At 44.6% G+C, this 14,086-nt stretch overlaps 1 protein-coding gene across 2 annotated transcripts in view; it reads left to right on the top strand.

Annotated features, from left to right (window-relative positions):
• The window catches only part of mkrn4 (makorin, ring finger protein, 4), a 30,615-nt gene that overhangs the window by 222 nt on the left and 16,307 nt on the right, over positions 1-14,086 (top strand). For both annotated transcript variants that reach the window (XM_086011474.1, XM_086011473.1), the window contains exons 2-4: positions 4,993-5,121; positions 10,212-10,639; positions 13,474-13,601. In XM_086011474.1, the coding sequence (XP_085867600.1) occupies positions 4,993-5,121; positions 10,212-10,639; positions 13,474-13,601 (685 nt within the window). The remainder of the gene's footprint in view (positions 1-4,992; positions 5,122-10,211; positions 10,640-13,473; positions 13,602-14,086) is intronic.

Genomic DNA, 14,086 nt, shown 5'->3' with positions numbered 1-14,086 from the left:
CGGCTCTTTTCCTCCCGAGAGCGAGCGGGGAAAAAAAACACAACTTAAAAAAAAAATCAATTTTTTAAACACCAATCCTTCCGTTGCTGAGGTGCGGGTCTGAGCGCGCGCCCTCCCCTCCCCTCCCCCCCGGGGCTCGGGCTGGCTCGGGAACCCGGGGCTCGGGCTGGCTCGGGAACCCGGGGCTCGGGCGGCGCGCCCCGCACTGGGCAGCCGGGCTCGGCGCCCTTTCTACTTTGGGGGTGCAGCTGCAGGGCCAAGGCAGCTTTGGCGCCTTTTCGTTTGTTTGTTTGCTGGTGGACTTTTTTTTAGTAGGTGCAGCGACCGATTAGCCACTGCTTTTTGATCGGAGGTCTATCTTGGCTTTGAAGCCTGGATGCCCAACAACCCGCACCGAAAGTTGTTTACCACCTGTTTTTTTTTTGTTTGTGTGCAATGTCCAGCGCGGTTTTGTGCATATCTGTATAGGAGGGAGGTTTAAAAAAAAAAGTTTGCAATACAGACTTGCATGCTTTTAATAATCTGTTCGGGGGGGGGGGAGAAATTTGGAATATCTTCACATTTTGATTTAAGTCTCAGCTGTTGCTCAGTGGGTAGTACTACTTCCTCAGGGTCCCTGAAGGTTGTGGGTTCAAATCCCACTCCACAGACTTGAGCACAAAAATCTAGGCTGATCCTCCCAGTGAGGGAGTGCTGTGCTTTCGGAGGTGTCGTCCTTCGAATGAGGCATTAAACCGAGGCCCCGTCTGCTTTCCCAGGTGGATGTAAAAGATCCCATGGCACTCTTTTTTGAAGAAGAGCAGGGGAGTTCTCCCTGGTGTCCTGACCAATATTTATCCCCCAATCAACAGATTATCCGGCCATTATCACATTGCTGTTTGTGGGAGCTTGCTGTGTGTAAATTGGCTGCCATGTTTTCTACATAACCACAGTGACTACACTTCAAAAAAGTACTTAATTGACTAAAGTGCTTTGGGATGTCCAGTGGTTATGAAAGGCACTATATAAATGCAAGTTTCTTTATTTCTTTAACAACCCAAAAAATAATCAAGCGATGAGGCTCGCTGTGTCTGATAGTTTACACTGCAGGAAGAGAGTGTTTGAAGACCAGGACCTCAATCCTGGCACCAAGCTCATGGTCTACAAAGCAGCAGTAATACCTGCCCTCCTGTATGCCTCAGAGACATGGACCATGTACAGCAGGCACCTCAAAGCACTGGAGAGGTACCACCAATGCTGCCTCCGCAAGATACTGCAAATCCAATGGCAGGATAGGCGCACCAACGTCAGTGTTCTTGCTCAAGTCAACATCCCCAGCATCGAAGCTTTGACCACGCTCAATCAGCTCCGATGGACGGGTCACATTGTCCGCATGCCCAATACGAGACTCCCAAACAAGCGCTCTACTTGGAGCTCCGACACGGCAAGAGAGCCCCAGGTGGGCAGAGGAAACGCTTCAAGGACCCCCTCAAAGTCTCCTTGGAAAAAGTGCAACATCTCCTCCGACACCTGGGAGTCTATGGCCCAAGACCGCACAAAGTGGAGGAGAGGCATCCTGGAAGGCGCTGAATACCTCGAGTCTCTTTGCTGGGAGCAAGCGGAAGCCAAGTGCAAACAGCGGAAGGAGCGCACTTCAACCCAAGCACCCCACCCACCTGTCCCTTCAACCACTGTCTGCCACACCTGTGACAGAGACTGTAGGTCCTGCATTAGACTCCTCAGTCACCTGAGAACTCATTTTTAATGTGGAAGCAAGTCATCTTCGGTTCCGAGGGACTGCCCGAGAAGAAGACACTGCAGTGAGGGAAGTGCATTTCCCTGGAGCTGCATGTTAATTTTGCCGCTTGTAGTGCTGGGTGGTGTATTTTGCTTTGAACTAAAGTAGCTATACTCAGTACTGTAGTTTGAAGTTTTATACCTGAAAGTGCCAATTTGTACAAGGATGTCTTGCTGTAGTTGTACAGGGCCTTAGTGAGACCACACCTTGAGTATTGTGTGCAGTTTTGGTCGCCTTATCTGAGGAAGGATGTTCTTGCCATGGAGGGAGTGCAGTGAAGATTCACCAGACTGATCCCTAAGATGGCAGGAATGACGTATGAGGAGAGATTGGGTCGATTGGGCTTAAACTCGCTAGCGTTTAGAAGAATGAGAGGGGATCTCATTGAAACTTATAAAATTCTAACAGGACTAGACAGACTAGATGCAGGAAGGATGTTCCCGATGGCGGGGGAGTCCAGAACCAGGGGTCACAGTCTAAGGATAAGGGGTAAGCCATTTAGGACAGAGATGAGGAGGAATTCTTCACCCAGAGAGTGGTGAACCTGTGGAATTCTCTACCACAGAAGGCAGTTGAGGCCAATTCATTAAATGTATTCAAGGAGTTCGATATATTTCTTAAGGCTAAGGGGACCAAGGGATATGGGGAGAAAGCAGGGACAGGGTACTGAATTTGGATGATCAGCCATGATCTCATTGATTGACGGAGTAGGCTCGAGGGGCTGAATGGCCTACTCCTGCACCTATCTCCTATGTACCGGGTGAGTTAGTAGGGATCAGGCTTCAGTGTCGCAATTACTCTTGCAAGAAGAAGGCTTTTCCTTCTGCCTTGGCTTCTGTTTGCAGACTGCTTGAAATTATAATTTAAGAGGAAGTTTTAAAAAAAAAAAAAAAAAAATCAAATGTTATACAGGGGTGATGTGTGCAGATGCATTGTATCTGTGCATACAATTAATTTAGCCAGCTGCTGCTTCTGGTTAAGACTAGAAAGACTGCTTCATATTTCTGTTGTAAGAGGTTAAATTTATGTAGTTGCTGATGTCATACAGCAGCTAAATTTACTCTGTAATGTGTCCTTGGTAATCAAAGTCCTGTTTGGCAAAAATTGATTTTGTCTTTTTGTAAAAAAAAACACATTTATTTGAATTGCTAGAAACAGCATGAAGGAGTTAATGCTCAAAGTACTGTTTTGTTTTTGGTGAAAAACAAATGGCTCAAGCCAGGCAGTTTGACTGCTAGGTTTTTTTCAAGGTGTGAGTTTATGGTCCATATAATGATTGTCTGAAGTGTTAATTAATCTGGGAGGGTGGCATTTGCAATTCTAAACAGTGTTAAAGATTGCTAACATTGGTAGTACTTGGAGATGCCTTGTCCGTTAGCCCAGCCTGGTACACAGGTTATGATAAATTCTTCCTTCACTTGAAGCTGTGGCTCAGTTGGTAACACTCTCGCTTGAGTCAGAAGGTTGTGGGTTCAAATCACACTTGAGCACAAACATCTAGGCTGACACTCCAGTGCAGTACTGAGGGAGCGCTGCACTCTTGAGGTGCCGTCTTTGGGATGAGACGTTGAACTGAGGTCCTGTCTGCTCTCAGGTGAGCGTAACATATGCCACGTCATTGAAGAGCAGGGGAGTTATCCTCGGTGTCCTGGCCAATGTTTGTTTATCCCTCAACCAACATCACACAGATCATCTGGTGATTATCACATTGCTGTTTGTGGGAGCCTGCTGTGTGCCAATTGGCTGCTTCGTTTCCTACATTGTAACAGTGACTACACTTCAAAAAGAGTACTTCATTGATTGTAAAGTGCTTTGGGATGTCCGGTGGTCGTGAAAGGCGCTATATAAATGAAGTTTGTTTTTTGAATATACTGCTCAATAATTGCTGATCTGAAGTGAATGAGAGATACAATTACCTATTGCTTCTGTTTAAGGGTAGCTGTAAGGGTGGTTGCAAGTCTCCTGCACATGCCAAAGAATAAGCCACACCCTGGGATAGGGGGCTGTTCCTGCGACGTTCAAAGAAGGGGACTATTGGTTGGCTGACAAAGACTGCATCTTAATTATATTGGAAATCACTGTCCAGATTTAAGGCAGTCAGTGTTTTAATTTATTTTTGGAAAGTTTCCATGCTAGCCAATCAAGGGAAGTTAGACTAGATTGAGGATATAGTAAGTAACTTGTTTTAATATTTATGTTTAGTGAGAAATTGAGTGGGTATCTCATATTTGAGGAACAGAGTAATACTATTTTCCTTTTATTGTTAGCTTTTCTTGTTGGTCTGTCTTGATTTGGTAAGAGTGTACACCCAGTTTGTTATCTGAAAAGAGTATCAAGTCGTGGCTGTAATACCTTTATTCTGTATGCCAGCTATAGGAATGTGATGTGTTCCTGTAGTTGGTGTACAGAGGAAGGGTTTTCTGTTGTGATCCCTGGGTCATATCATTTTCTAGATATTTGGAAGGAGTGGTGCCTTCCAGATCATGGGGGACATGAGTCTGCTGACATAGCCTGCCCACAACTATTAAGTATCAAGAATGCCCCAAATTTGTAGAGTTAAAGAGCAGATGATTTTTTTAGGTACAGACTTGAGACAGACTGAAGACTTGCCACAGTGGGAATGATGAACTTTTAGAACCATAGAGCATGCATTGTTACCTGGTCTCAAAAGCACTTTCATAAGAAAATCCACAGCAAGAAAAGGCCATTCAGCCCATCAAACCTCTCTCTCAAGCCACATTAATCCACCATGGATCTCCCTTGCTTCTGTTTCTAGCTGTCATATGGCTGCTATCTTCATTTTTATTCATTCCCTAATTGCCCTTGAGAAGGTGGTGGTGAGCCGCCACCTTGAACCAATGCAGTCCATGTGGTGAAGGTACTCCTACAGTGCTGTTCGGAAGGGAGTTGCTTCTTTGTAGCGGTTTCGGTACAACTGAGGCTTGTAAGGCCATTTCAGAGGGCTTACAGGGCATTAGTGAAACAGATGGGTTTTTGTGACTTTTTTTTTCAATTCTGTATTTATTTAATTAACTGCATTTAAATTCCCCAGCTGCCATGGCGGGGAACTTGTCTCCGGATCGTTAGTCCAGTAACATAAGCACTATGCTACTGTACCTCTTGGTGAGGTATAGGGCTAGTAACAGCTAACCTTGGGTATCTATAGTATGCTGATTTGAAGCATTAAATAATTTTTATTGATGTCTGTTTTCCAGGAACTTTGCCCTTGGAGCTTGCAAATGGGGACATAGCTGCTATTACTCACATGATCTGACTATGCAGAAGTCGTCCCAGATCTGTAGGCACTATTCAAATGGATTTTGCTTCTATGGAGACCATTGCAGGTTTGTATTTGGGCAATTGTAGGAATTCATAATATCCGTGCCCATCTTTCCCGCAATTCCATGTTTGAATCCCTCCAATCAGGTTTCCGCCCTTGCCACAGTACCAAAACGGCTCTCATCAAAGTCACAAATGACATCCTTTGTGACTGTGACAAAGGTAAACTTTCCCTCCTTGTCCTTATTGACTTGTCTGCAGCCTTTGACACGGTTGACCACTCCATCCTTCTCCAACGCCTCTCCACTGTCGTCCAGCTGGGTGGGACTGCACTCACCTGGTTCCAATCTTTATCTAATCGTAACCAGAGAATCACCTGTAACGGCTTCTCTTCCCGCTCCCGCATCGTTACCTCTGGTGTCCCCCAAGGATCTAGCCTTGGCCCCCTCCTATTTCTCATCTACATGTTGTCCCTTGGTGACATCATCCGAAAACACAGCATCAGTTTCCACATATACGCTGACGACACCCAGCTCCACCTCACCACTACTTCTCTCGACCCCTCCACGGTCTCTAAATTGTCAGACTGCTTGTCTGACATTCAATTCTGGATGAGCCAAAATTTCCCCCAATTAAATATTGGGAAGACCGAAGCCATTGTTTTCGGTCCCCGCCACAAACTCCGTTCCCTAGCCACTGACTCCATCCCTCTCCCTAACATCTGTCTGAGGCTGAACCACACTGTTCGCAACCTTGGCGTTGTATTTGACCTTGAAATGAGTTTCAACCACATATCCGCAGCATAACAAAGACCGCCTACTTCCACCTCCGTAACATCGCCCGTCTCTGCCCTTGCCTCGGCTCATCCGCTGCTGAAACCTTCATCGGTGCCTTTGTTACCTCTAGACTTGACTATTCCAACGCACTCCTGGCTGGCCTCCCACATTCTACCCTATGTAAACTTGAGGCCATCCAAAACTCGGCCGCCCATGTCCTAACTCGCACCAAGTCCCGTTCACCCATCACCCCTGTGCTCGCTGACCTACATTGGCTCCCGGTTAAGCAACGCCTCGATTTCAAAATTCTCATCTTTGTTTTCAAATCCCTCCATGGCCTCGCCCCTTCCTATCTCTGTAATCTCCTTCAGCCCCACAACCCCCCCCCCCCCCCCCCCCCGAGATATCTGCGCTCCTCTAATTCTGCCCTCTTGAGCATCACTGATTCTAATCGCTCAACCTTTGGTGGCTGTGCCTTCTGTTGCCTAGGCCCCCAGCTCTGGAATTCCCTCCCTAAACCTCTCCGCCTCGCTACACCTCTTTCCTCCTTAAGATGCTCCTTAAAACCTCCTACTTTGATCAAGCTTTTGGTCACCTTTCCTAATTTAGCCTTGTGTGGATCGGTGTCAAATTTTTTATCTTAAAATACTCCTGTGCAGCACCTGGGGACACTTTACTATGTTAAAGGTGCTAAATAAACACTTGCTATGAATGCTTCTTTTTGGATTTACATTTGTTAGAATGAATATTTTCATTCTAACCACACCTTATCACACCATTGAAACACTTTGAAGTGCTTCACGTAGTAAATATTTTTGTAGTACAGCAACTGTTATGTAGACAAATGTGGCAAGCATTCTGTGCCAGCAGAAAGCTGTTAAAAGGGGATAATCACAGCAGAGACTAACAAGCCTTTTAGTTTGTGTTGAAGTATTATGTATTAACTACATTGTAGAAACATTCAGTGTGATTGAGACCAAGCTGTTTTCCCTGCACAGGAATTGTAAATTCCCTTTCTTAACATCATTAGGAGATCCTTCTTGTCTTTGATTTATGAACACTACCATATTCTCTTCAAACTTTTTTGAGGGGTGTTGCTGGGGGTGAGTGGAGAAACGGGATGTTGTGATGTCCTTTTCACCTCTGGAACTAAGTTGAAATTCAACCAACTCTGGGCTGCCTCAAATCAGTTCAGAAATGGGCACATAGCATAGTACATAACTACCCATAATTTGGATGTCTCACTTGGATTTGGGGATAGCTGCTTGTAGGAAGTGGTAGTACAGTGTTCTGAGGATGGATTTGATTAGACCTTTGGGGCAGCATACTGGCAGTTTTACTCTGGCCTAAGTTATCATTGACTAGGAGGCCCAAGTCATTTTGGGGGTGGGGCAAGTTCCATTCTCCAGCATAGGTGTAATTTCCCTTTAATTGCTACCCAAGTGTATAAAAACATAGAAGATGGGAGTAGGCCATTCGGCCCTTCGAGCCTGCTCCGCCATTCAATGCGATCATGGCTGATCATCCAAATTCAGTACCCTGTCCCTGCCTTCTCCCCATATCCCTTGATCCCTTTAGCCTTAAGAAATATATCTAACTCCTTCTTGAATATATTTAATGAACTGGCCTCCACCTCCCTCTGTGGCAGAGAATTCCACAGGTTCACCACTCTCTGGGTGAAGAAATTCCTCCTCATTTCAGTCCTAAATGGCTTACCCCTTATCCTTAGACTATGACCCCTGGTTCTGGACTCCCCGGCCATCAGAAACATCCTTCCTGCATCTAGTCAGTCCAGTCCTGACAGAATTTTATAGGTTTCGATGCGATCCCCTCTCTATCTTCTAAACTCCAGTGAGTATAAGCCCAATCGACACAATCTCTCCTCATACGCCATTCCTGCCATCCCAGGTATCAGCCTGGTGAATCTTCGCTGCACTCCCTCCATGGCAAGACCGTCCTTCCTCAGATAAGGCAACCAAAACTGCACACAATACTCAAGGTGCGGCCTCACCAAGGCCCTGTACAACTGCAGCAAGACATCCTTGTTCCTGTACTCAAACCCTCTTGCTACGGCCAATATACCATTTGCCGCCTTAACCACCTGCTGTACCTGCATGTTTCCCTTCAGTGACTGGTGCACAAGGACACCCAGGTCTCTCTGCACTTCCCCTTCTCCCAATCTATTGCCATTCAAATAATCTGCCTTTCTGTTTTTGCCACCAAAGTAGATAACCTCACATTTATCCACATTATAGTGCATTTGCCATGTTTCTGCCCAATCACCCAACCTGTCCAAATCGTACTCACGACATCCTCCTCACAGCATACCCTCCCACCCAGCTTTGTGTCGTCTGCAAATTTGGAGATATTACATCCAATTCCCTTGTCCAGATCATTAATATATATTGTGAACAGCTGGGGTCCTAGGACCGATCCTTGCGGTACCCCACTAGTCACTACCTGCCACTCGGAAAACGACCTGTTTATTCCAACTCTTTGCTTTCTATCCGCCAACCAGTTCTCTATCCAAGTCAATACCTTGCCCCCAATCCCATGTGCCTTAATTTTGCACGCTAATCTCTTATGCGGGACCTTATCGAAAGCCTTCTGAAAGTCCAAATATACCACATCCACTGGTTCTCCCTTATCTATTTTACCAGTTACATCCTCAAAAAATTCCAGTAGATTAGTCAAGCACAATTTACCTTTTGTAAATCCATGTTGACTTTGTCCGATCCCGTCACTGCTTTCCAAGTGCTCTGCTATTACATCTTTTATAATGGACTCTAGCATTTTCCCCACTACCGATGTCTGGCTTACCAGTCTATAATTCCCTGCTTTTTCTCTACCACCTTTTTTGAATAGTGGGGTAACATTAGCTACCCTCCAATCCATGGGTACTGTTCCAGAGTCTATTGAGTTCTGGAAGATGACCAGCAATGCATCTACTATTTCTAGGGCCACTTCCTTAAGTAACCTAGGATGTAGATTATCAGGCCCTGGGGATTGATTGGCCTTCAGTCCCATCAATTTTCCTTACACCATTTCCCTACAAATACTGATTTCTTTCAGTTCCACCCTTTCATCAGACCCTATGTTCCCTGGCATCTCTGGGAGGTTATTTGTGTTCTCCTTTTGTGAAGACAGAACCAAAATATGTATTTAATTGGTCTGCCATTTCTTTGTTCCCCATTATAAATTCCCCTGATTCTGACTGCAAGGGACCTACGCTTGACTTCACCAATCTTTTTCTCTTCACACATATCTATAAAAGCTTTTACAGTCAGTTTTTATGTTCCTGCAAGCTTACATTCATTCTATTTTCCCCTTCTTAATTAATCCCTTTGTCCTCCTTTGTTGAATCCTAAACTGCTCCCAGTCCTTGGGATTATTGCTTTTTCTGGCCAATTTATATGTCCTCTCCTTGGATCTTATGCTATCCCTAATTTCCCTTGTTAGCCACGGTTGAGTCACCTTTTTTTGTTTTATTTTTATGCCAAACTGGGATGAACAAATTCTGTAGTTCATCCATTCGGTCTTTGAATGTTTGCCATTGCCTATCCACCGTCAACCCTTTGAGTGCCATTCCCCAATCAATCCTACCCAACTCGCTCCTCAGACCATTGTAGTTTCCTTTATTTAAATTTAGGACCCTAGTCTCTGAGTCAACTACTTCATTCTCCATCTTAATGAAGAATTCGATCATATTATGATTGCTCTGACCCAAGGGGCCTCGTATAACAAGATTGCTAATTAATCCTTTCTCATTACATAATACCCAGTCTAAGATGGCCTGATCTCTGGTTGGTTCCTTGAAATATTGGTCCAGGAAACCATCCTGTAAACACTCCAGGAATTCCTCCTCCACAGTATTGTTACTAGTCCTGTTAGAATTTTATAAATTTCAATGAGATCCCCTCTCATTCTTAAACTCTAGCGAATATAAGCCTAATTGCCCCAATCTCTCTCCATATGTCATTCCTGCCATCCCAGGTATCAGTCTGGTGAATCTTCGCTGCACTCCCTCCATGTCAAGAACATCCTTCCTCAGATAAGGCGACCAAAACTGCACACAATACTCAAGGTGTGGCCTCACCGAGGCCCTGTACAACTGCAGCAAGACATCCTTGCTCCTGTACTCGAATCCTCTCGCAATGAAGGCCAACATACCATTTGCTGCCTTAAGCATGCAGGTGCAGCAGGTGGTTACCTTCCGCAAGTGTATTGAAATGAGTTGTTGAGTTCAATTCTAGGCTGGTTATATATGTAGTTTTGTAGCAATCTGGGACTTGATGTTCAATGTTTTACTTTTCTGAAGACTGTTTTGTATGAGGTTGTATTAAAATGCATTAATGAGCAATGCCTAAAAATATCATCAGATACCAACACATCAGACCGACTGTACGATGGTCATCCGGGAGCAGACGTGGTTCTGCGCCTGCCCTTCAGCTGACGGCCGGAGAATCATCCCAGAGTTACCATGGTGTGGAATCTAGCAACCGCACTGGAGGAGGAAACCGACGGAGCTCTGCTCCTGCTATTCAGCGAATGCCGGCAGGATTTTCCCAGCCTTCCCATGCTGTAGAACATACTGTCCACTCCACTACTGCAAAGGCCACTTGGGGTCGACGTGGTTCTGAACCTGCTGTCTCAAGGTTCCCTCACCTGGGTAGAAATACTGAGCGTTTTGGCATGCAGCTGGAGGAGGAGGAGGTTGCCGAAGATAAAGAGAACGAAACTCCTTCGCAATGCTCTGAGAGATGGGAGCTTGCTGCAGAATTTATACCTCAACTGTTCCAAGAGCACGGTAGGTAACTGGCCTTGCATCAAATGGGAGTGTTATAAATTTATTGGAACTTGCATTTCTCATACAGTATGGCAGAGTTTGAATAATGCAATATTAAATATAGGAAGTGGTTGTTGGTGCTTAGTACCCCAAAACTTTATAATCAATTGAGGGGGTGGGGAATGTGTGGGAGGAAGAGAGATTTTGCTTCTTTAGTGGCAAGGAGAGATCTGTTCAAATTATCTTTCCCCAAGTTATTTTGTTGCTGTCCTTTTCTGGGAGTCATCAGGAAGTAAAGGCTGCTTTTAAACACACTGCGAAGAAGCTTTGCAAGTCTATTGGTGGGAATTAAATCGAAATTGCTGTCTATCAGTAGGACCACCGAAGCGGTCCCAATGGATTGGAAACCAGCCAATATTTTCACTTTTTTTGGGAAGGAAAGTACTAACACAAGCTCAGGTAACCGCAAGCCTGTAGTGTAACAGCAAAAATGTAGAATGTATCTAACATTTGAAGGAAGGGATCTGTGCTGGCCCCTATAGAAAAATGACCCACCTGGTTTCAGAGGAAGCAGATGGTGCCTAACCAACCTTGACTTTTATGAGGGTGTGCTATTCTAAGAGGATGTTAGAAAATCCTATGATGTGCATCTGGACTTCAGAAAGCCTTTAATCAAGTTGCACATGAAAGGATATTGCACAAGCTTAAAGCAGTGGGTGTCATCAGTAAAAGTTTGAGGTGTATAAGAAATTGGTTGAAAGCGAGCAAGCAGTGTGCAGAAATGTGGAGTGTCCCAGGGATCTGCACTGGAACCTTTTGATCTTTTGTAAGATACAGGAAACTTCGCGATATCCGGCACCGACTGATGCCGATCTATGAAAACTTCCGGACAGACCAGCGCTAATGTTGAAGGATACGGAGGTTTTCATCTCCGTATCTGACAACAAACACTGTTGCTTCACAACAGCTTGTAAACAGTCGGCCCGTACCTTGAAGCGTCTCTGTAGCTTAGCAACAGCTTCAGAGGCTTTCCAGAGACTGACTGTTTTATTTTATTTTTTTAAATGCTAGCAGAAGGAAAAAAGATGAAAAAAACCTAAATGGCTGCTGATTTCTGCCGTTAGGTCGAGGTTTCCGGCCATACAACCTCCAGATAAACCAAAGTTTCCTGTAGAATGTTCAATTACATTGAATCCTGTAAATTACATACTCCTTCGTGACTGGCATCTTTGCAGGTGTCATTGTACTGTAAAGTTTTCAGTAGATTGGAGGACTTCTTTACTCTGCATCCACAGGCAGCAAAACCGTTCTCTGGGATAGAGCCATGCAAGCGTTCAGTCCAGAGAGAGCGGTTTCTCTGCTGCTGTGCATGCTGGGTAAAGAGAGCCCCATTCCACAAAAGCTGTTTCTTTCACAACCTGCTGCGCCTCGTGCTGATTGGCAAACACTGACCCCCCCTCGAGTATTTGGGGGGGCAGAAAGGAAGCAAACTGCAAGGGGAATGGACTGAGCAGGCTCGACGGGCTGAATGGCCTACTCCTTATTTCTTAGAAGTGCCAGTGATCCCGACTCTGAAAGTTCCAGATACAGCAGCTTTGCCACAGGCTGTGTCCCGTGTTTTAAGTTACAAAAGGGCTTTGTGCATTGAAGGCTGTTTGTAATTTGCAAGTGTCCGTGGTTTCACTGTGCCTCTTGAATATTTTACCATGCAAGTATTTGGGAGTCTCGGTTAAGTGGCTGTTTATACAGGTTTCACTGTGTATTGTATTTGAATTCCCAGTCAGTAATCTGAGTATCCTGGTGAATCTTTCCTCCTTCACTTCCCTCTTCCTTTTCTAGCATGTCTGCCCTTGGAGCATTGGATTGGAATTTACCATTCATTAAGGTTTATGTGTTAAATTGAATCATCTTGAATAACCCAGTCCAAATGTAATAGTTGGTTTACATTACAGCTGTAGTACACTGAGTGAAGGTGTAATTAATTCTTACTTGCTGAATTGGCAAAGATGAGATTGCATTAACTAACACTTTATTTACCCACCTCTTTTGCTAACACAATTAACAATCATTTAAATGTTAAATGTACAACCTCAGCCTTTAGTGGGTGCAGTTGATGTTACAAATAACAGTTGACATACTTGCAGGTTTTAACTGTTGTCTGTTAAAACACAATGGGGTAGAATTTCCACGAGGATTCTTCGCCATAGTAAATTGAGATTGGATTCTGAACTATGGCGATGTATGAGCTAACATCAAAAAATAGCAGTGCAGACTGCTGGACTGTTTAAAAACCCAACTGGTTCACTAATGACTTCCAGGGGAAGGAATTTGCTACTGCTATCTAATCGGGCCTACGTGTGACTCCAGTTCCACTGTGGTTGATTCTAAATGTCTTCAGGACACGTGGGGATGGGAAATAAATACGGCCTTGCCAGTGTTGCCATCCCCCAAGAACAAAAATAGAGGGTTGATAGACTTTTTCTAGTGCCTAAACCAAAACCGGGAGATACCTCCTTTTTTGATATGTGGGATAGTGGAGGTTTTTGCTTGTACTACTGGTATCTGCCTAAGTGTGTATTAGTCTGGCCTGCAACCTTGACTGGTCTAATTCCACCTGGCATCACATTAGTTTCAGCAGATGTTCCAATCTATTGACTTTCTCCGCTTTCCAAGTGTTCAAGTATAACCCTTTGTTATACTAGAACTCCAGCAGTGCGTCTTAGATGGCCCATCTTCCTACAGTTTCTAATTTCTATAAACTACTGACACAACAGAAAATATTTTTGGTGTCCTTCTGCTACACATACTCTCTAAAATTAATCGGGTATTCGTGTTGAATTGTTTGCACATTTCAGATTGCGCCCCAACATCACAGGCAGCAGGTTCTTTCCATTGCATGTCCAGGGAAGCGAGCAGTTGTGTTAACAGCATACCTCAGACTGACTTGGAGAAAGATACTTCCGTTTCTCCATCTGTTACAAAGGTATGTGGTTTCAGCTTTTATAAAAGAATCCACCCGCCTGCTTGTCACTGATTTAATGATTACATTTTTATAACTTTCTTTCCCTTTTCCCTGCCACCCCCATCCCCAAAGTACTTTGCTACGGCTTTATTGTCCTGAGATTTTTTTGATCACTGTTTGAACAAACTGGGGTATCTCGGGTGACACTGAAGGAAAATGTATGGTTCTTCGCAATGCTCCAAAAACCAATTCGGGACAAGAGAGATTCCAAAACCAGCAGGTTCCTTGATTAACTTTTGTTTAAAAAAAACGTGATTCTTCTGCCCTTTTCCTTGCACACCAAGGCAGCACATCTTGCTGTAATTTCTCTCTGCCCAAAAAAAAACGTAATTCTTTGGGTAATGCCGTAAGTTTTGGGCCGTTCTATTGGTATATTGTTTGGGGGAGGGGGTTGGCATTTCTGTCATGATGTGAGCAGAATTAGCCTGGGCTACAGGTGACTATTG

This window comes from Somniosus microcephalus, chromosome 18 (assembly GCF_052327205.1).
Source record: "Somniosus microcephalus isolate GS21.2 chromosome 18, FLI_Smic_1.0, whole genome shotgun sequence".
NCBI classification, from domain to species: Eukaryota; Metazoa; Chordata; class Chondrichthyes; order Squaliformes; family Somniosidae; genus Somniosus; species Somniosus microcephalus.
This window is presented reverse-complemented; position numbering and strand designations above follow the sequence as displayed.